At 42.2% G+C, this 22,193-nt stretch overlaps 1 protein-coding gene across 1 annotated transcript in view; it reads left to right on the forward strand.

The window, feature by feature from the left end:
* The first annotated feature begins 6,121 nt into the window (after positions 1-6,121).
* Positions 6,122-22,193, forward strand: part of STRBP (spermatid perinuclear RNA binding protein) — a 31,158-nt gene continuing 15,086 nt past the window's right edge. Inside the window, exons 1-7 of the mRNA XM_010194690.1 lie at positions 6,122-6,297; positions 9,616-9,830; positions 11,738-11,903; positions 14,549-14,693; positions 20,177-20,268; positions 20,678-20,773; positions 21,500-21,611. Coding sequence (XP_010192992.1) covers positions 6,295-6,297; positions 9,616-9,830; positions 11,738-11,903; positions 14,549-14,693; positions 20,177-20,268; positions 20,678-20,773; positions 21,500-21,611 — 829 coding nt within the window. The 5' untranslated portion in view covers positions 6,122-6,294. The remainder of the gene's footprint in view (positions 6,298-9,615; positions 9,831-11,737; positions 11,904-14,548; positions 14,694-20,176; positions 20,269-20,677; positions 20,774-21,499; positions 21,612-22,193) is intronic.

Below are 22,193 nucleotides of genomic sequence, written 5' to 3' on the forward strand. Positions count from 1 at the left end.
GCATTAGGGTGCTGCAAGTCAGAAATCAGTTTAATGTTTCACAGACACTGAGAATCCAGTGGTGGTTGCTGTCTTCTCTCAAATGAATACTCTGCTATTAATTATGTATGTATTATCTAATCTGTAATTTTAAATTATTATTTTTTAAGATACCTGCCAAGACTTTCTCCCTTTGATATGTTTTGGGTTTGTAGTACTTGGTTTTACAGCCAATTCTGTTTTGGGTGTTTCTGACTGGTTGAGCAGGAAATACATTAAACTATATTAATGTTCATGTGTCAATTTGTTACTTCAGTGTCAACAGCCAGTTTTTAATTCTTGTTACACTTGATCTGCCTCTACTCAGTCTTGCAGCTTGACCCACACCAAGAGATGAAGGGTTTTTAAAACAGTTTCACTTGAGAGCCTGTGGCACCAGCTGTGACTGCTGTGCTGGGTATTGCGGGGGTGCTAGGGAACACAAGGCCATAGAAAAATCTGGAGAGAGAGACATGTAAAAATACCTCGGGGGCTGGACCTGGTGCGCTGCTCCAAGGACCACTCGGTGCGTTTGGTGGTTTATCTTCCTGTCCTCAGCAGTGAGTAGTACCTAAAGGAGAAGGATTACTGTTCCTTCCAAAACTATTTTTCTTTGTTATACATTATAATCTGGTATCTGCAGTTATTTTTGCAGATGTGTATTTCTTTCTGAGATTGGATGGTGTGGTTCTACATAAAACACAGCATTTTCTTCTTCAAACGGTTGTGTGTGTGCTCACACTGTGACTCTGTTCCTTTTTTAACCTTCCTGTGAGGCTACTGATGATTTCCCCTTAGACCATCTTTTCTTCACCCTTTTTCCAGGAGCTAAAAATACGAGGTATGCTCTGCACATCCCTGTTCCCTTCTACCTTAATAAATCTAGATTAACTGATTGTTTGGCTTTAATTCTTCAACTTCTGTAATTTCCTTACCAGTGTGGTTTATTTTGGCTGGTTTTTGGTTTTGTTTCTATTTTCATTCCTTACTGTACCACCTGCAGGGACATTCAGCGTTCACCTATTTTCAGTTGCAAGTGCTTTGTTGTGTCTTTGAGCCCAGGGTCACTGTTCCCTATCCATGCCTGCCCTCCTGGCACAGCTGGATGCTCTCTAGGAGCTCTTTCTGTAGCTTCCTCCATTGGGAAGGGGCTGCTGCTTTCCTGGACCCTGGAAGATGACTCTGATCCCTCTGTTCTGGTGATAGCAGGTTCCAGATGTGTTTATCACAGATGTGCCTCCACTGTCTTGGGCACGCATTAGAGCTGGGTGTTGGGGCTGCCCAACCGAGGTCCCAAGAGATTCCTGAGCACAGGAGCCTTTTCTCAAAATCTGCGAGAACTGAACAGGCAGGAGTAATACCAGACTCACGTATCTGTTGTATGAAGTGTAAGAATTTGCCAGAGGAGGTACCTTTCCAGCTTTTAACTGGAGTGTTGCTTTGTAATTATTCATTTGGCTGGAAAATTCCAGGCTTCTAAAGACTAACCCAGATGCAACTTTGCCAGAAATTGCATTACTTGGAAAATAATAAGACTCCTACGAATATATGGTCTCCAGGTGAAACTGCATGCTGAGCATATTGTTGGAAGCAGTCAGAGTCTTATTAAATATGGATTCCAGCGCTACAACTGCACTTCTTTACAGAATGCTTAGATGGTTGTGAGTGGCAAGGATTTCTCTTCATCTGGTGGTGAGGAACGAAGAAAGCCACTCTGCACGGGGAGTTTGGGTTTAAAGCAGTGAATATCTGCACAAGCAGGAGGTCAGCCACACTGTGCAGATTTCTCTGCCCCGTGCTCCTCGTTGAATCCTCATGAATTGTATTTCTTATCTGTTCCCCTCGGTTTGTTGATACTCTTAACATGAGGGAAAACTATTTTGATATTTCTCTGTCAGTTATTTTGACATTAATCAACGTTGCAGATCTTGTTTTGTTTGGCGTCTGGGTACATCATAAAAAGAGTTGCTGAAAGAGTTCAATTATAATATCAGCATCTCTGCCAAACGTATTGAGCTGTTCTGAAAAGCGGCTTGTCTTTTCTGACCCAGATACACAGTTTCCAACTGTGGGAGATGCTGCCAGAAGACTCTTGGCAGAAGGCCAGCAATAAAATTATACTGCAGAAAAACACAACATATTTTCAGCAGCGCTTTGTATGCTGTGACGAAAAATTACCTGTCTCCTGAATGCAGAGAAGTTAAAACAAACTTGCAATTTGAAGTTGCAAGCCTCCTATTCTGACTTTTAAAGGTAACAAGAAAGGATATAAATTGCAATTATTTTCTATTGCTGTGCCTGACAGACCTCAGGCTGCGTTACTCACTGGTTTGTTATTAGCAACCTTAGTTGTCCTTGCTGCTCTGTTAACATAAACTTTGAGTGATCTTAGGGTGGTGTACACTGTAAACTGCAGTGTGCAGGGCCAGATGCTGGTATAAGGGTAGATTAGGAGGGTGGAGGGTGTTTTTAATGCTTCAGCTAAATAGTGTTGGCATGTGTGTTCCTGATAGAGCATTTAAAACCAATTTTCATGGCATCGTACTTGGCCTGGCCAAGTGCTTGAACGGCAGCTCACGGAAGTGAGGGTTTGGAGGGCTGGAGGCTGGTGCCCCTGGTTTCCTATTAACGCTGCTGTACGAGGTACCGCTGTGCTGCGAGGGGGTGCCAGGATGCCAAATGTGCTTCACGTCTCCTTTCTAGAAGCTCGTACCTCCCCAGTTCTGATGCTATGTCTCAGTCCCATGGAGTGCAAGTACCTGTTTCTCCTGCTTTTCCACTTCTCTGTTTGCAAGCAGTCCCAGGTAGCTTAGCAGCTTCATTGCTTCTGGCTGTTTAAATGTCTGTCCTTTGGGAACATGACTGGCAGATGCGGGAATATATCCTACTACAAAGGCCTCATCTGAAATTCTTTTCCTTGTTTGTCTTGTGCCAAAGCATAAACTTCCTCTGTGAAGGATGGGATGTTTAATGGAAACATTGTTAGACCGTCATGGTGTTTTAATAACATTTCTAATGTGTCAAATCCCCGGCGACTTTAAGCCACATTGCAGTCTCTACCCTGCTCCTCTGTGACCTGGTGTGGAGACAGTATTTGGTCTTGTTTTACACTTTAGGACCACATGATGCAGAGATTAAAGTGACTTTGTCAAGGTCACCAAGGTCTTGGTAGCGCGAGTAGCTTTTCCTAGAAATTTTCTTGCAAGTGTGGGTGGCAGCCCCTGGGTAAGACAACCACATGTTTTAATATTGTGCTTTTTAGCCTGGGCATCAGCTGTTGCTTCCTTGAGGACGCAGGGATAAGGATCCTGCTGTAGCCTGATAGTAAAACGAGGCTGTTGGTTTTATGGAATTGCTGCTCGCTTCACGTAATGCTTTCTGATGTGTTTGGTGCTGAGCTATGTTCTGCTGCCTTGGTCCATATGGTTGGAGCAGATTTGATTTTAGTTTTCCTTAATTTAATTCTGCATGCTGTCAAATGTACTTTGTTCTGTATATTGTGTCTGCACTTTTATAGTAAACGCCCTCCTTTTTAGTGCTTTTATTGTAAGTTTTCTCTCAAAGTCTGAGCTATGTTAGGTTTTCACTCCTGTGCGCATTTCCAAAATATTCTTAGGATGTTAGTGACTTGAAAGACATCACATATCAGCTTCAAATCGACTTTCAGGACTTTTTTCTTACAGCTTTCTGAGTTGTGTAGCTGCATGTCCTGACCTCAGCCTTTCACTGCTGAGAAAAAGGGCAGGTAGAATCAAACTTGCAAATACCTCTGTCCAACAGCTTTTCCTCATCTCTGAAACTTGAACCTGTCTTGAAAACAAGACGGTTACTACCCGCTGAAGGCAGAGTATTGAGAGGTGTTGGTGGTTTTACTTCATCTGTCCAATAGAAGATTAATCCTCATCGTAGCTGTGAAACATTTATTTTCGGTCTGGTTCAGATTTTCAGAGGACACTGAAAAGCACTCGGCACATCCAGAACTGCAGCCTGAGGTGTGTCTGTATCCCGAACCTGTGAGGTTGTTTGCAGCCTTACCTTAGCCAGCAGCCTGCCGCAGTTCACTGCGCACCAGAATTTGCTCAGTGCACTCTCCTGGTCCCTCTGCTTTCCATGCACTGTACACACTGATCAGCAACAGCTTGAGATTGTGTTTGGGGGGTGCCCAGGCTGCAGCGCTGCTTGGAGTCGCCGCACTGGGCATATGCTGAAGTCAGCAACACATCGAGTGCCCTTCTCCCTGCCTGGAACTGCCAAGTTACAGTTAGAGAAGACAGCGAATTGAAAATGTGAAATGTAGGAGGCACAGGGAAGAAGAGTATGTGAAGATAGCTGGGATTTAGTTTGAAGAGAGAACTCATTTGAGATAGATGATCTGGAAACGTGTCTCATAAAAGTCTCTCTAGCTTGCCCTCTGCTGACTCAAAAAAGCATATTATTATTATAGAAAAGCAAACCAAAAAGACATCGTGATGAAAGGCTATTGGGTGTGGAAGAGCTTATGTCTAGCTCATGGAATAAATAGTGCCAAAGCAGTAATCTTTGCTTATTTTTCCTCCCAGCTGCCCCTGCTTGACTTTCAGGATCAATTAAGAGAAGAACCTGGTCCTGTGTAAGAACATGGCCTTGTCTGATTGCTTCTGGGAAGCAGTTTGGTAGTGCTGGTATACCTTGGTAGGTATATAGCCTTTGTGTTAAGAAGTGAAGTCCTTCAGGGTTTTAATTAGCTTGCTTTTCCCAGTATTTTCAGTATGACTGCGTTTGACTCTGCTGGGGTTTCTTCCCTGGCAATCTGTACCTGCTGGAGCAGGCTCCTGCACAGTATTCTTGTTTGGCTGCTTTGTTTTTCCCAGTTCTACATCCAAAATTCAGTGGTGTGAGATACAGACAACTACTGGCCACTTGCTGCCAAAGCTATTGGTCCTGTAAACTCGCTTCATTTCTTCTAAACTTGGAAAATAGTGAAGAAGGATTTCTTGTTGCCTTTTCCTTGGTATGTTCAAATCTCCATGGGATGCAACGTTATTCCCTGTCACAGCCCTGAGGTTTAAGCATCTCCCAGGCTTTCAAGTCATCTCGTCTATCCTTCTGCTGTTGCCAAACATGCTTTTAATCTCTAACAATGTCAGGATTCTCTGACAGACAACGTGGAACATACCGCGAGAGGAGGAGGATCGACATAGCAAAGCAAAGCATTTGAGTGTATGCGTGTCTGTCTGCAGAAATTTACTGAGTGGGTTTCCGATTGCTTCAAAACATTGCTGAAAAGCTGATGCACCAATATGTGCAGTGAAAGGAAAACAGGAATTTTCTGCAAGGCCCAGAGTGTCTTGCTGTGCAATGAGCCCATGCTTTCCTCTCTTGCATTACCTGCTCCGTTGTTCTGCTCCGCTCTGCTCTTACAGAGCATTTGTTTGCAGTTTCTTGTGCTGCCAGTGCTGGTGTTTGTTTCCTGCTTTAGTACAAGACTGCTGTTCTTGCAGGATCTTCCAAATGTTGGGTGCTGTGAAAAACTGTGGAAGGGCAGAAAAGGCGGTGTGGATGATTTCAGCTGAAATTCTCACAAGTCTTCCATCTTCAGTTTGTTATAATGCGCTCGTCTTACTTTAAAAAACTTACAGTTATTGCCACCTGAAGTCTTAGTTCTTGTACAGCATTTTGACACATTCAGGATTGAGGGCTGCACAGGGGATTTCAGCAGATAATTTCTTCTTGCTAATTAAATATAGTGTGTTTGATTCCGAATATGCACACGGCATAAAAATAGGAACTTCTTGAGCTGGTTTCATATGGAGCATATTTGAGATGTTGGGTTTCCCGTCTTCCTCATATCACGAGCTTAGATTGCCAGGCGGCTGCCAAACTGCACTGAGAGAAGCTCTCACTGGCATGGAAAAGTCGTTACATACATGTGGGCACATCACAAAAAGTTGCTTTCCACAGTGACATCTGCTTGTTGTTCAGGAATGAGTGGTTCAGTGTCTGCCTCCCCATCTTGAAGCCTGCTTGCTTTAATCAGTGGTTTGACTCAGTGTGCTGCATTAAACACGTACTGCAAAGAACCTGCTCTTTCTTCTGGTTTCAAGTTGTTTCTCTCTTTTTGCAGGTGAATTATAGGAAGTGACCCCCAGAGCATCTTGGCTGTATGAACTCCTGAGCTGTCAAGGGACTGAGAGGCTTATGAAGAGGTTCTGTCAGGCAAAACAGTGCTTAGCAAAGACACCGAGGAGGAGGGAAAAGGAGAAAGGGAGGGAGAGAGAGCTGAACCACTAACAAACCATGGTACGTACTGGTCGTCTTTCACAGCGCTGCATTAAAATTATTCTCTGCTGCCGGTTTTGCATGGGGCCTGATAAACCCAGAGTGAGGGGCTTTTCTGACCTTGCACTGGGGATGGTGCTTTGAGCAAAGCAAATGAGGTTTGATATATTGTCAGCCTCTTAAAACCAGAGAGTTGTCTTGTGAGTCTGCATTACATGAATTATTAAATATGAACAAAGGGGATGCTCATAAGGTATTCTCATAAAACAGGCATTAGCGAGCTGTAGCAAACAGCATGGGTGACCTTGAACTTGCAGATTGCATAACCAAAGGCTGATATTCCCCTTCCAAAAGCAGGTGTTGATTATTCACATTTGTGTGCACATGAATTGGTTCTGTGCACACTTTGTTAACAGTGTCGATGAAGTGTGTGTAGTCAGATACACTTGGTTTATATTGTTTAAGTGAGGAGTTATTTCTGATCAGCCTGGTTTTGGTTGCAAATTGGGGATGCCTGAGATGTTGAATCTGTAAAGCTGGGCAAGTGTGAAGTATTGTGGTGGTGAGATTCTGAGGATTTGTTCACAAAAAGGCAAGAAACCTACCCAGTTCCTGAAAAATATCTGTGGAGAGCAGCTTAAGGTTATTGGTATATGTGTAAGTCCTCAAAGGTTATTACTGATAGAATGGAAATGAGAATAGATGCAATAAATTTTAAATACAGTTCTGTAAGGTTTATGTAGCCGATTGCTGCTGAAAAGCTGTGTGTTCATATTTATATTTTAAAAAACCAAAAAAAAAACCAAACAAAAAACCTCCAAAAAACCAAAATGAAGATGAGACTCTTACGTGTTATAGAGCACAAAGAGAAGAACACTTGAAAGAGCAGACTTGTCAATATATTGTATTTTAAATAGTGTCCCATTTTGCCGTTATTTTTGGTCTAAATTGTAATGAAGAACTGATCTTGTCAGTCTCTCTTCATTAGAAAAGAAAAAAGAGTCCACTCCTTTCAGAGTGACTGATTTGTTCCTGTTTGACTGTTTTTCCTAATTGATATTTCATGAGATAAGAGCTGGTGGGGTGCATTAATACATTCAGCTCATCAGTTCTGACTGCTGAGCTGCAGCTCCTCTCTGTACCCGTGCTGTGGGTAAGCCACAAGAGGGACCTCCTGGAAGCATTTTGCAACCTCTGAACGTTCTGGGGCTAACACCAGCCCTGTCAGATGAGTTTCCTTGACTGCTGGAGTTGTCCATCTGGGTAGGAGCACAAAAGTTAGGAGAAGAATGGTGTCACATCGACCTTCGATGGAAGGGACCTGGAGAATGCCATGAGCCAGGAAGTCATGAGCAGTTCCTTAAGGATTCAACCCAGTGGCCTCTGAGATCCTTCAAAGGCCCTTTTTGTCCCTAACAGTGCACACTGTTACAGACCCACAAGGTAGGGGTGAAAATGAAACCTGCTTAAGGTATTCAATGTGTAGGAGATTTTTAGTTGATGATTCCAAGTTCTGGGAGGCTTTTGGCAGTGATTTCTGTGTGTGTAGAGAGCAAGACATAGAGCTGCTCTTGCCAGAGGTCTATGCTGTGATCGCAGGTCAGGGTCACTGTTCAGGTCAAGTGTCATTGGGACAGTGAGTGACAAACCATGGCTGGCCAGCACAAGGTACCCAAGTTTACCTTCCTTAACAATCACTCGAGACTTTGTGTTTCACTGCAAACTCTTCTCATTAGGACTCTGATGTCTTCCTAGTCTTTCAGATTTTTAAGAAATTATTTCAGTCTCTTCTTACCAGTTTATCTCTATCCTCATCTTCATTCATGCTTTTGTAAGTCCCTGTGAAGTTTGCTAAGCCTCTCACAGCAGTAAGTATTGCCTGTGACTTCATCTGCAGCAGCAACAAAACCATGAGGGAATGGCTATTTAATTGTCTAAGGTGTGTTGCCTTTGTCTCTAGCGTAAGTTGAGGAGAGATGGCTGCACTCAGCAGTTTCTGAATGTGAAAGTTGTATTTGGAGACTATAAATGTTTTTTATAAAATAGGAGCCTTCTCTTTGTTCTCCTTGTTCTGCCCTCCTTTCCACATACTTCACTCGATCTGCTTTCACCCTGGAGTACGTAAAACCTGAATCTCCCTACGTTGGAATGAGGTTACCGTTTGGGATAAGGACCCTGGCTTTTCTCTGAGCTATCCAGTTGCTGAAGGTTGACACAAACCAGGGAAGACTGCTGCAATTCAGCAACTCCTTAGCTCCTGCAAGGATCCCAGCATAGGGAAGCCCCTCTTTCTTTCAGCACTATTGCTCACAGCTTGTGTCGCTGTGAGATGTTGGTCCTTCAGGCATGATCAGGTCCTAAGTGATTTCTCACTGACTTGAAAGCTTGGTCTAAATAAAGAGGCTAGTGAAATGACGAGGGAAGTCTGAGACACTTAACAGTGAAATGAGTTGCCCAAGATCCTAGATGAGCTGTTGCAAAGCTGAGAATGAAGCGCAGGGTTTTTTGGTCCCCTACCTCTACCCTTGTACACAGCCAGCCAGACCATGGCGTCCTCTCGGAGAGCAGCCTGGAGGGGAAGTCAGGGAGAAGGGAGGAAAAAGAAAACGAGAGGAGGAGTTGTGAAAGGACAAGATGTAGAAACTCTGTTTCTAGCCAATGCAGACAGAGTAATGCACAGTACAAGTCTTGACCCTATTTTGTATCCACCACAGCCATGTGTGGGAGGTTTGTCTCGTGGTAGACCTGAGTTCGCCCTTTTTCTGGTTTGTGACTGGTGCGCAGTGTCACGACTTGCGATGGACACACTGGACAAAAGAGGAAATTCAGCCTGCTTAATTTTTAGATGTTTTTAGCAGCTGCTCTGGTGCAGTACTCTAGACTTCTGTAGTCGTGTGTAGGTGAGTGGGAAAACGTGTCTCTAAAGCACATTTTATCTCAGCCTAAAGTAGACCTGAACATAAATACTGCTCCAGATGTGCCTGGTAGATACGGTCATGAACTGCGTTCCACACATGCCTATTCCTCCTGGTAGCCAATAAAAGAATTCTGCAAGAGTTGAATTCAAACATCAAATATTAAGTGCCATAAAACCCACCCAAGGTCTTACATGTTTTATCAGCTTAATGTTGATTTTGCACCTGTATTTGGTTTCTTTGTTTTTAAAATTTATTTAAATACAGACAAGAAATCACTCCTGCATTATTATAAGCAATGGTCATCGCAAAACACTTTCCTACATCTGTCAGGGAGGATTCCCATTCAGGCAATGTGCTTCTATTGATAATTCAATAACTTTGTTCTTTTCCCTCCCCCTCCCTGTTTCCCACTTCATAACAGAGATCTATCCGATCTTTTGCTAATGATGACCGCCATGTAATGGTGAAACATTCAACCATTTATCCATCTCCAGAGGAACTCGAAGCTGTCCAGAACATGGTATCCACAGTAGAGTGTGCCCTTAAACATGTCTCTGACTGGATGGATGAAAAGAACAAGTCTACGAAATGTGAGGGTGATGTGGAAGCAGAGGAAGCTGCAGAGAGCAATGCCAAGTGAGTGAGCTGCGCCTCATAAAGTGTTACTGTGCTGCTCTGAATGGGCTCCTTTCCCTCTAAATAAGAGTCGCAGTGTTACTTGATTCAAGTGTTCATAGGAGGAAGTGGATATATTTGGACTTTTTGAGGTGGGAGCCCGTAGGGTGAGTGCAGGGAATAGTAATAAGCCCAACATGGGCAGCACTCGCTCTCTATTTCATTATTTACTTTCCTTATGAAGCTACATTTAGCAGACAAACTTTTCAGTAATTATAAGTGAGTTTATGTCCCTGTGGCACACGGATGCAAATTCACAGCCGTGTAGCTTAGGGGCTCCTTCAGTTTAAGCGCAGCATTCAGGAATAAGGTGCGAAGCCCTGCTGTACCCCACTGCCTGGATGTGCTTCAATTTAGAACAAGAAATGTGCTGTATTCACTGAGGAAATCTGTATGGCTGGGAGGAGCAGAAAGCATTCGTTACTTGATCTGGTTTCCCAACGGTGGTGTGGATTCTGCAGACAAGTCCTCTATTAGTAGTGTTTATCCACAGGTTTCTTTCTCAACATAAAGCTTGTCTTTGATTATCTCTAAGATAACGTTGTGGGCTTAGGAGCTATGCATGAAGTTTAAATGCAGCACCACATGGATGCCTGTGGCTTTCTGTGTTCCCTAATAAATATGGAACAGACACAAGTCTGATCACATCACTGGTGTTCTTGTGTAAGGCCGAGCTGTGATATGTCACTTTTTTGGTGTGAAATGTATTCAAACAGAAGTAGCAAAGCACTTAAAATCATGAATATTTTAACATAAATTAAGGTATAAATTGGTTTAAGACAGTGTAATTGTATTGACACCAGAGAATAATTACAGTGGGTTGAGAGGCTGCTTCTCCACAGACGGACAGTTGAGTTCTGTCCCCCTCTCAAGGAAGGTATTTAAGCTCAGTGTTTTGCTAAAGAACAGTCTTTCTTGATGCGCAGCGTGCGGCATGTTTTGTTGGTGACTTCCCAGCGTTACTGGTGATATTTTTAGGTGTCTGTGGATGTGGGTACCATAGGCACAGAATGGATTCTAAATAAAATAATCAACCCAAGGCTGCAGTAGATGCTTTATGGATTATGTGCTTTCTGTGAGTTTTGTAACTGTGATGTGCCACTGGTGAGATGCATCGTGTGCCAGTAGCTGGTGCTGAACTGTCAAAGATGCCTGTTTTGCATTTCTCCTGATGTTTTTAAGCAGTCCTAGTCTACCAAACTGGTTTTTGTTGCAGTCTTTTCCTCAGTACTCAGAACTAAAGTGTTCTTATATTGCTTTGAGACTTACATCTACTGTGGCTCTTACATGTTCCCCTTTAGCTAAAAGGAAAAACTAGTAGTCAGAGCTCTCCTGTAGGTTTCAGTGGTAAGACTTGGTGAAGGAATTGTGCCTGGAAGACTTCTTGAAATTAGCAGCTTTCCTTGTAAGGTCAGTTTGTAGGGTGGGCTAGAACTTCAGAATTTGGTTGTATAATTTTAATGATAAAGGTTTGAACGTATGGATCAACTAAAAGAAACGCTGAGAAGGTGTGTGGCCGTGTTTAAAGTTGGAGTGTCGCAACTCGAATCGCCTCTGAAACCAGGATTTCTGACAGAGAGCTCCCCTAGATTAATTATTCCCCTCTTTTGGTACAACTGCAGAGAGTGAATTTGGGCATTTTTGAGCTTTCTGAAGCTTTGTGACTTGAGCTCGGCAGATTCTGCATTTGTGTGAATTGCAGTCAGTGCTCAAATTAATTTTTTCATAGGAGCTACTTGCATAAAAGGAACCTACGCTTTTTGTTTTCTGATATGTGATATGCCACTGGAGCACAGTCATCGGTCCCATCTGTTGTTCTGAACTTGTGAAAAAAACATTTTAATTACTCCAAACTGTTTCACTTCCAGGGATCAAGGTGGTCGGACGTTGTGTGGTGTTATGAGAATTGGCTTGGTTGCAAAGGGCTTGCTGATAAAAGATGATATGGATCTGGAACTGGTTCTCATGTGCAAAGAAAAACCTACAAAGACTTTGTTATGTATAGTTAAAGACCATCTCCCAGCTCAAATTCAGGTGAGTTAATTTAGGGTGCTCCTCTAGCAATGGCTGATAGCACTGCACGGTGTACATGGGTAAAGGCTGGAATTTGTTCCAGGGAAAAAGATGAGTGATACAGATTACAGAAATATGCTTTGAGTCTAGGAGGACATCTAGGGGGTGTGACATGTTTAATATGGGGACGTGAAGCAGCTATTCACAAAATTTAACATCTTATTTCTGCTGTTGCCTAACACCTCTTTGTGATACCCGTTTTCCTATGGTGGCAGCTAACCTTTTCCATTTGGTAACTCGCCCAGCTGATTTTTGCTCTCTGGTCCAACCATTAATGTGAGCTCAACTGCAGCCCCAGAAATCTTCACTGCTGGAGCATGCGACTCGCTCTGTGTTGCCGTCCTCTGTCCCCTGCCTGAACCTGCAGTTCCCCATTGCAGCTGCTTTGCTTCGCTTGGGCTGTTGCAGGATAAACGCCTCTGCACTTCTGAAGTGAGAACAGGCCACTTCAGCTGGTCACTCATTTTGGCTCATGTTAATCATGAGCTCATAATTCTTTTCATTGATGGCTATTTAATTCTGATGTTGGCATCCAGCAGGCAGCACTTAACAGCTGATATCGGTCTCTTTAAAGCAAGCAGGGATAATGCCTTTTTGACAGAGTTCTGAGTCTGAATAATCAGTCCAGCTTCCAGACTGACATACACTGCAAGTGCCTCTGTCCAAACTGTGTCCAAACCTGACCTGCTTTTCTCCTGATCTGCCCTTTTGCCTTGCGTTTATTCCCACATAGACGGTACGTGCTTTACCGTTCTTGACAGCTGTTTGTTTTCACTGTTCATTTATTCACATAAAGGGCTTCTTTTAATGGGATAATGTTGTGCCTGCAGATGCAGCCCTATCCATAGCTGAAAATGGTAAGGATCTGTTGAGTAGTAAAGAGTAAATTTTACTTGTTTGAAAACGAGAATGATGTATTGAGTAGTAAAGAGTAAATTTTACTTATTTGTAGTGAGGCATGAGATGAGAAGGGTTGAAAGTGATAAGAAAAGTTAGCATATGCTTCAAAAAAAGCGAGAACGGCAGAACAGACATAATTAAAGAATGTGAAGACTGCAATAAATTAAAGGGACAAATAGGTAAGATCCTAAGAGGAAGCACTGTGAGAGGGGATTATGGAAAGCGTGAGGTACGAGGAATCTGACTCATGAAACAAACTACAACTCTCACGGGCGTTATGGACAGGGATTCTGTAGGCGCATCAGATACGGGAGGGAGAAGGAAGGTGTAGGCCCATGAGTGGACAAAAATAGCAGATGAGGTACAGAGATGTTAACAGCTTCTGCTTGGCTCCTTTAGAGGCTGGTAGCGAGCAGATGCTTCAACATTTTCATCCCAACAGTAAAGGAGCTGGAGGAGTGCAGACTGCAACAAGGAGAGAAGTTGGAATGTATGTTAGATACGTTCTCACCGTATGGCCTTGCTGAAACAAACTCACGAACACAAGGAGTAGCTTTAGGACTTGGACATCTGTGGTTCTCTTTGAACTGCTGCAGGTTGAGAGAGGTCCCAAAGGACTCTGACAGAACCTGCAGGTACAGATCACCTGAGAGAACTCTGACCTAATGCATGTTAATGGAACAAATCATAAGGCAGTCTGTAGTATTATCTACAAAAGAAATCTAAGTAACAAATACAAAGTTTATTGAAAACAATTAAAAACCCACTCAGTTTATTGGTGTGCTGTCCAGAGATGAAGGTCAGGTTTTCCAGGCACTGTCAGAGATCTCTCCTGGGACTAGTATTAATGAATGAAGTGGGTGACCGTGGGGTCTTGCATCCAGTTTCAAGTACTGTGTGGAAAGGGAATGAGAGAGATGGACAGACAAGATGGAGAAGATCAGATAAGTGAGAATGAGCACCTAGAAAACCACTTAATTAAATGCCTGGTTTGGAAAAAGTCAAGACCGAATGCAGGTTTAAGTTTTAAGACATTAATGGGTATTTATAAAGAGACAGTGATGCAGTACCTGACATGGCTACCAAAGGTAGGATAAGAAGGGATTGGAACTGCAGCAAGGGGAATTTTTGTTGCAAAATAGGTCATCCAAATGATATGTGTGGCTAAGAATCAGAACAGACTGTTTGGAGGGGTGGTGAAATCACTGTTGCTGGGGCATCTGAAGAATCTTAGGGTTGGTAAGAGATGGCCGAGGTATATTTGGTCGTAGTTCATGGCACGTACCTGGCCCAGGTGAGCTGGTGTGGCTCTGGCACTGCAGTTGTCATCCATGTGCACTGACAGCTGTGGTCGTACTGCAGACGAGAGCTTTTCCATTTGGAGGAGGCATCACTGGAGAAGTGTGTACTTACGAAGAACAAAAGTTGCTGGTGGCATTTCGCACATTGGCAGCTGTGAAAGTCAGCCTCTGTCTTCATTTTTAACAAAAAAGTGATAATACAGTGGGACTACTTAGTGTTCTCATTAAGTTTGCTGCAGACTTAAGCATGATACTGGGGTTCTTCTGTTTGTTTTTAATGAGGGAGGCAAGGCCTTATTTGTTATTGCAATGTCTTCTCATGAGTTGAGGCATATGCACGTACAGAGATTCTGCAGTTTTTGAGTTGATTGGGAGGTTCTTGAAATGTTTCTTGGTGACTTTCAGAAACTTACAGAAGAGAAGTATCTCGTGGAGGAGCATGTAAATGAGGCAGCTCTTATTATTCGTAACACAAAGGAGCCCAAGCTAACTTTGAAGGTGATACTTACATCCCCTCTCATTCGAGATGAAGCAGAGAAGAAGGAAGGAGGTACACAGAGCGTTTTAACTTGTTTTTAAGATTGTTCTATCTAAATGCCCTGACTGTGCAGCACAGGGATAATTGGGAAGTAGGTTTTTAATTGTGCATCATGTACTAAGTCGATTGGCTATTGCCACAATAGGTTATGTTATCTGTGCTTTAAAAAGACAACAGCCAGTTGATTTCCATGTAAATACGCAGAGTTTTCATTTGCAAGCAATACTGCTACTGTGTTAACTTTGACAGGTAAATTAGATCTTAGTTCTCCTTTCCTTCAGACTTGCTAGTTAATTCTTGAGCACCCCAGCGCTGCACAGTCTTGTTTTCACATTAAGTCAGTCAAGTGGGATTGGTTCGTAGTATCTTGAAAAACTCATAGAATGGTTTCTTCTTTTACATAAAAATCCTCTTCTGCAAAGCTCGCAAGTATATCCTGGCCCTCAGTTTTTATCAATTGATGATACATCTGTGTATGTTTTTAGCTTTAACAATTTCCTGACTGGGATACACTTGAAGTTACAGTGCTGTAATACAGGACTTTCGCTTCTGAACGGAACGTTGTACCTCATGTCCTTAGAGAGCTATAGAGAACTGTAACTTAGTTTCTTTCTGTTCCTTCTCCCTAACTGCCTGAGGTCCCATATAGCTACGTGCCCCTTGTTACAAGAATGCTGACTGGTTGGAAACAAACGAAAAAAAGTAGAGAAGAGCAAATGTAGCCATACTTTGTTTTATTTTTAAAATCTTGTCAGTAATTTCTGCTTCCGCTTCCCAAACCTATCCCTAGAAACTTTGCCACTGGATGATGTCAGACCTTTGACCAACTGGCCACTCTCTGTCATGACAACTGAGGCAGCTGGGCCCGTCTGGGCTAGGGAACTCCCTGTCGCTCTTCCCATTTCTAGACTCGCCACAAGTCCTTTGCTTCCTCCTTTCTCCCACCCAAAATGCCGACACAATGAGAAATGGTGGTCAGTTTCTCTTCGGTGTTGTTTGAGGCAATGGCAGGAAGGATCCCTTTTCAAATGAAATGTAATGCTTTGGCAGCAGTTGGATGCAGAAAAATCTTACAAAATAGATGAATGGCAAAGATTTCCTAATTGTGATGTCCATTTGTTCTCAAATTGGTAACCATGCTCTTTTGCAAGACTATTAAAAATAAATTGCGTATTACTTTAGGTGTTCTTCAACTTCCCAGAAGATGCTGAGATCAGCCGTGCAGCTCTTGCAGCTGATCCACGTTCATGGGAGAGCACAGAGTGCAGAACAAGTTTTAATGGTAAAGGATTTGTACGATAGTTGCAAGGGGATTCAGTTTTGCACAAAAGCTTCCGTTCAAGTATTTTCTCATGAAAAGGAATGCTGTTGTGGCACTGAACTCAAGGGACTCCTGAGTTCATCTTAAACTGAACAAGAATTTTTGATTTCCCTACATTTAAAATGTAGGTGTTCTATTTTGTTTTCAGTGTCTTAAATTATTTTTCAAAATTCTGTAGGATTTTTTTAAAATTAAAATGGTTTTACTCCCTCTCTTAGAGTGCTGTTACGCTCTTATTTCTGAAGAGCTGATAGGATAGTTAATAGGGCAGTGAATCTTGTTTTAAAGCCCAGGTTCTTTGACATTGATTCATCACAAATGAACAGAAACATCCGTGATACTCCTTTTTCAAAGGTATGTGAAACATTATGCAGATAACACTAAGTAACTTGAAAGGGAGGAGGGGATGCTTTCTTCCATGACATTTCCAACCATATTTAGGTTTACTTAGATTCAGACCAAAAAAGTTTCATATCCAGTAACAAGGGAAGATACCCAGAGAAATTGTCCAACAAAGATACCTCGATCTCCAAAGAAAGTACTGCCATACTTTTTCAGTACTCCTGAATGATGCCAATCAAATGTAAATATACTTTCTGTGCAGTTTTAAGAACTGTTTTGAGTTCATTCCATACATCCTTTTGAATGAAGGAGCTCAAAATGCTTGTCACCTTGCCTTTCATCTCCCATGTAAGATAGGCCACTGGGCTCCAGGCGCTGCCCTTGGCCCCGCTCCCAGGGAAAACTGACCACGGTCTCAGCGTTCGGTGTGACTGGCACTAATCTGTCCTCTAACCAAGCTGGCAAGGTTAGGTGCAACGGACCTCGTTACCAGTGCTCCCATTTGTTCTGTAGGAATGCTGTGTGTGCCTTCATGCCCTGATGTCAGAATGTATCGAAAAACATTCCTGGATTTCTCTGCAGTGCCCACCTCTTTGGAAGAGTGTTCATGTTTAAGATGTGGTGTTTGTCCTATTTGTTTTTGCTGCTTGTTGGCAAAAATAAATAGAGGACCAATGTGTGTGTGCATTTCAGTGTTTCTCACAAATGGCTATCCATAAAGCTCTGCTTTCTCATGTTGAGTTGAGAAGTCAAGCATTTAAAACTTCTGCATTTTGCATCAGTTTAAAATTTAAACTTCTTAAGAAACTGAATTTTTAGTCATAGCATCAACTATAAATTGGGCTTTCCAGACCAGAACCTTGTAGCTTGCAAATCAGTTGTTACTGTACACTCAGTAACAACAAGCTCATGTAGTGATAAACAAGTTCATTTCCCAAAGTGGGGCTGAAATCAACCTTGCTCCTCGAGCCACTGCTTCAAGAACAGCGCCTACCTCTGCTGCTGCCCTTGGGGGCAGGCGCAGCCAGTGATGCTCCAGAGGTGCCAAGTGCCTTTGAAGGCGCAGCGAGCCCCACATTGACCTTCCCTCTATGGGGAAGACACCGCTTCTCGTGTGGCTGGCTGCAAATGAATGAAGTTGGCAGCTACTCTGTGAGGAGAACACATAGAGCAAGTGGGGAGAGAATTCCTGAAGGATTGGTTCTGTGTTGCATAGTGTGAGCTGATGTCAGGGCTTGATTAATAACTGGTTATTAAACTCCTTGTGTCATTGCCCTTGTTAAAACCACAAGAAAAAAAAGGAAAGCTTTGCAGTCACATTTGAAAATTCTGATTGGGTCTCACTTTCCTGACTGGCAGAGCATGAAGAAACATGTCATTCTCCTGAGGGTGTCGAAAGGGAGCCTGCTGCAAGCCGCTCGCCCTCTTCACTGCCTGTTCTCTTCATCTTTCTGTTCAATAGAATCTTGCACCCAAAAGTTGGCTGACTGCAACATCTGCACAAGGAGCTCAGGACACTAGTACTGGATTTGTAATTGGCAAAAGTCTCCAAGATATTTGTAATTTAGGCCTTTGGAAATAGCCTTAATCCAGTAGGATAAAGTCAGATTCTAACTTGTTGATAAATTAAATCTTATGAGAATAGAAAAGCCTTTTCACCCAAATGACAGGTAACGTGTGTCCTGTTTGTTTGCTAGTTTAAAGGAAAAATTAGTTTACTCTGTCAATGGCTGCACCACACTTTAGAAAAGCCTTGTACAATACCAAGGAAAAGCCACATGGCATTTAAAGATCCAGTTCATTAGCAAAAATTAATGATTTTGCAATCAGTCACCTTTGCTGTTTCTAACATTTTAAAATAAGATTCTGATCATTCATTGACAGTAGTTGTTTGATACAATACATGAGCTTTAAGCAGATGTTTATATTGTCCACAATGAAGTTTTCTCACAGAACCACATAGATGTGCATATGGTAATTGTGTGCCACAAAACATTACTCCTGAAAATAATGAAACTGCAAAGGAAATTTAGAAGCAAATCTTGTGTTCCAAAGTGACCTTTTGTGCTCACAGAAATTCAGTTCTTTAAAACTTTGCAGCTTTTATTTGGAAAACGGGCAAGAGGAGTGATTAATCCCGCTACTGTGATACTGTTGATGGGGGCAATAAGAAACAATGCAAATATCTGCTGTGAAGTTCACTGGGGTTAGAAAATAAGCTTACAGCACTTAATCCTCTGCTGACAGCAGAGCCAGCGGGTGAAAACCACAGCCACGAACTGTCAGACAGGAGAGCGGACTCTGTGCAGGTTTACACTCGGTTGTTTTGGGTGGGTTTGGGGTTTTTTGGGGCTCTGGGCTCTTTTATCCATCATAACATAATGTGCTTTTACCAGAGCAACCTTCCTACTGAATGGCACAGGAGGTGAAGCAACTCTACCACTAAATGTGCAATTGCATGTGAAACCAGTACTATCCAAAGTAACCTATGGAAATGTACCTGGATGTTACTAATGAATTGTACTACAAACTGATAGTACTTTATTTCTCCTAACTTGTCCCCATATTTTAAATGCCTTGCTGGATTTTGCTTATCTAGCATAGTTTTCAGTTTGGAATGGATATTGTATTTCATTCAGACCTGCATAGGTCTTTCAAGACCTGGAGAATTGACGATTATGAATAATGAAAGGAGTATATTTCCAAATTAATTATTTTGAAATAAAGAGTAACTGTGTGTTCATAGGAAATAACATAGTCAAGGTTTCAGTTGAGCCATGGATTTAATTAGTTCTTCTCATGTCAGCTAAAAACTCAAATCTTTTTAACCTGACTTCATGGATATGCAAAATCTGTCATCTGTACAATTTCCAGAGAATCTGGATGCTAAGAACTGCTTAGGATTAAAAGAAAAAAATTAATCAGGGAAGAAAGGAGTGATGCATAATGCGCCTCAGTCTAGAATCGGATGTGGCTGCTAAAAGCAGCTTGTTGCATGCTGGATAAAAAAAGAGAAAAGGAGGGGGGAAAAAGTATAAACCTGCACAGAAGATCTCTGTGCCCTGTCTGTCAAATCCTTTGAGATTCCTCAGATTTCAGTTGCTGTTGGGAAGATTTTTACCAGAGGGGACCAACTACTTCTCCAGTATCTGAATAATCTGGAAGTTACCAAACATACTGACTTCTTTCACATGTTCTGGTTATATGAAAGACTAATCGAACTGTAAAATTTCTTACTAGCATTTCTTATATATTTAATTCATTGAGTGATATTGGCTAGTACTGTTCATGCAATAATATTTCAAATACAGTCTGTGTTTTTCTTTGGAATTCTCAACAACTGCATGGACATAACTTCACTTTCTGCCCATTACAATTTTTTTAATACTCTCCCAAGAACATCTTCCTGTTGTCAAAAGCAGCTTGTCTCTTTGAAATTTTGTGCCATTTTTGTGCAACTTGGCATAAAAGTCACAAAGAAGGAAAAGAGGAGGAAACAAAAGCCCAATACAACCCAACAACAACAACAAAAGCGCTGTACAGCTATTTTCTGCCCTGAAATGTGTTCTACATTTTTAATAAGATCCCAGATTGTCTGTAGCAGTGGCCATCTTTATTATTACTATTATTTTACAAGGAGTGAATGCCTTTGCTTCTGTTGCATATGTGCACATTTACTACCTTTAATGGCTTGTTTAAATTAAATAACACAGTGCACTTAAATTCTGGGAGTCTTATTATCTCACAGAGATGCTGCCGCTCTTTTTGTACTGTGACAGAAACCCCTTGGTCAAATTGTATCTGTCTCTTTTTATCCCATTTTTACCAGTAGACAATGTTGCGATGAAAGATCCTCCGGACTTATTGGACAGGCAGAAATGCCTGGAGGCCTTGGCGTCTCTGCGGCACGCCAAATGGTTTCAGGTTGGCTATTTGTTCTTACCTTGTTGTTATTGTAGCCTTACGAGGTTTATTTAAGACAGTTTTAATTTTAATGCCTCTTTAATTTCTGACTAGTCCCTAGCAGAGCAAAGGGCTAGAATTACGAATTCAGTGCCGTACTGTGTAAGGACAAGTGTGACAGGTAGACAGCCAACTGGTCTAGAGCTATCATGAGGCTACAAAAGCGATCTTGACATTTTGCTTCCTTTTTTATATGTATCTCTAAATAGAAGTATTTTACTTTTATATAACTGTTTTTATTTTGCATGAAGCTGATTAAGTGTTAAGTAGTAATAATTAATCTATCCTAGGACTTTATGCATTTAAAAAGAAAAGCAAAATTGAAGGCCAGGTTTTTGTGGGTGTATTGGAATCCTTCTGTTTGTTTTAGGCCAGGGCAAATGGACTAAAATCATGTGTAATTGTCCTTCGTATTCTGCGGGATTTGTGCAACAGAGTCCCCACATGGGCACCACTGAAAGGCTGGGTAAGTACAGAAAGAGCTGAAGGCCACAGGGTCAGGTCTGGATCTCCTGAGAATTGTAGCAGTGTCTGGAGTGGAGAAAGCAGTGCGCTGTATGAACCCCACCTTCCTCTGACTCCCCGCTGTTACCTGTGGAGAAAAGTGCCTCTAGGTAAAAGAGAGAATGCAAGTGTTTGCTCAGTCTGTAGGATGTACAGATACCATGGAAAGAGGTGTAATGTTGTGGGGCCTTGCACATCCTCATGGATTTTGCAATAGAACCCCACTTGTTGCCTCCAAGTTTAGCTTTTCAAAAATATCTTGCTACCGTGACAGGGCTGCTCCTGCTAGAGGATACCATTTCACGTTAGCAAGTTTGGGGAGGGCCAAATGCTGCAGTTACCAGAGAGGAATGCTTTGTTGGTCAGTGGAGGCTGTGTTTTCTTTCACGTAAAACTGAAGACCCTTTGAGGAGAATATTCATGTGGCTTGGCTTTAGCAGGCTCCTCCTTTTAGACTCTGTGGGCAGTTAACAGAGAGCAGTTCATTTCCTCAAAAGATGACCCAGAGCAGGGAACAAATAGATGTGCCATGATCCGTCCTCTGGGATGGATGTCTGTCAGTTAGACCTGTTGTGGGTTAAAAAATTAAGTAAGCTGATGTGAATATTCTTTCCCTCTACCCCTCCGTATTTAACTGCAGTTACAGTTACCCTTGTGTCCATACTAATCGTAATTTAATGTCTTCTAGCCACTCGAGCTTATATGTGAAAAATCTATAGGTACTTGTAATAGACCTTTGGGCGCTGGGGAAGCATTGCGACGAGTGATGGAGTGCTTGGCATCTGGGATTCTGCTTCCTGGTAAGGGGCCAAATTAACTTCAGGAACACAAAACGTTGATCAGGCAGCCGTAATGTTTTGCTGTCGCTGTTATTAGATGAAAAACACCTGCCTTCAACTCCTAACCTGCAGTGCAGCTGAATGAATGGTTTTGTGTTTAAAATTAAAAGGACAAAAAAAAAAAAAGGAAGTTGCATGACTGTAACTGTTGAAATGAGTACTTGCCATGCAGCGTAAGTTAATGGAGAATGTTAGGTTTGTTTATAAAATAACCCCTATCTTGCCAAGGGATTACAAACAAATAAATAGACCTAATAACTGTCTACTTTCTATAGATTCATTGAGATTTACACGTCTATCCTAACTTTTTTTTTTTTAACTTACTGCTTTTAATTGCTGCTGTTACACATGTGCAGTGTTAACCCTGTGGCTGTTGATGTGAGGGAGTAAAATCTTGGGGTTAGCTGGCTTTGTATGATGTTCGAATACCTTACTGGAAAAGGTGTGCTCCTCACTCAGCTAGAGTCTGAGTAGCTGCTGCAGTATCCACCAGTCTCCATTTTCGTATTGCTTCTCGTTTACTCTCAATAAACTGCTTTTCCT

This window comes from Mesitornis unicolor, unplaced genomic scaffold, assembly GCF_000695765.1.
Source record: "Mesitornis unicolor isolate BGI_N332 unplaced genomic scaffold, ASM69576v1 scaffold5281, whole genome shotgun sequence".
Lineage (NCBI taxonomy): Eukaryota > Metazoa > Chordata > Aves > Mesitornithiformes > Mesitornithidae > Mesitornis > Mesitornis unicolor.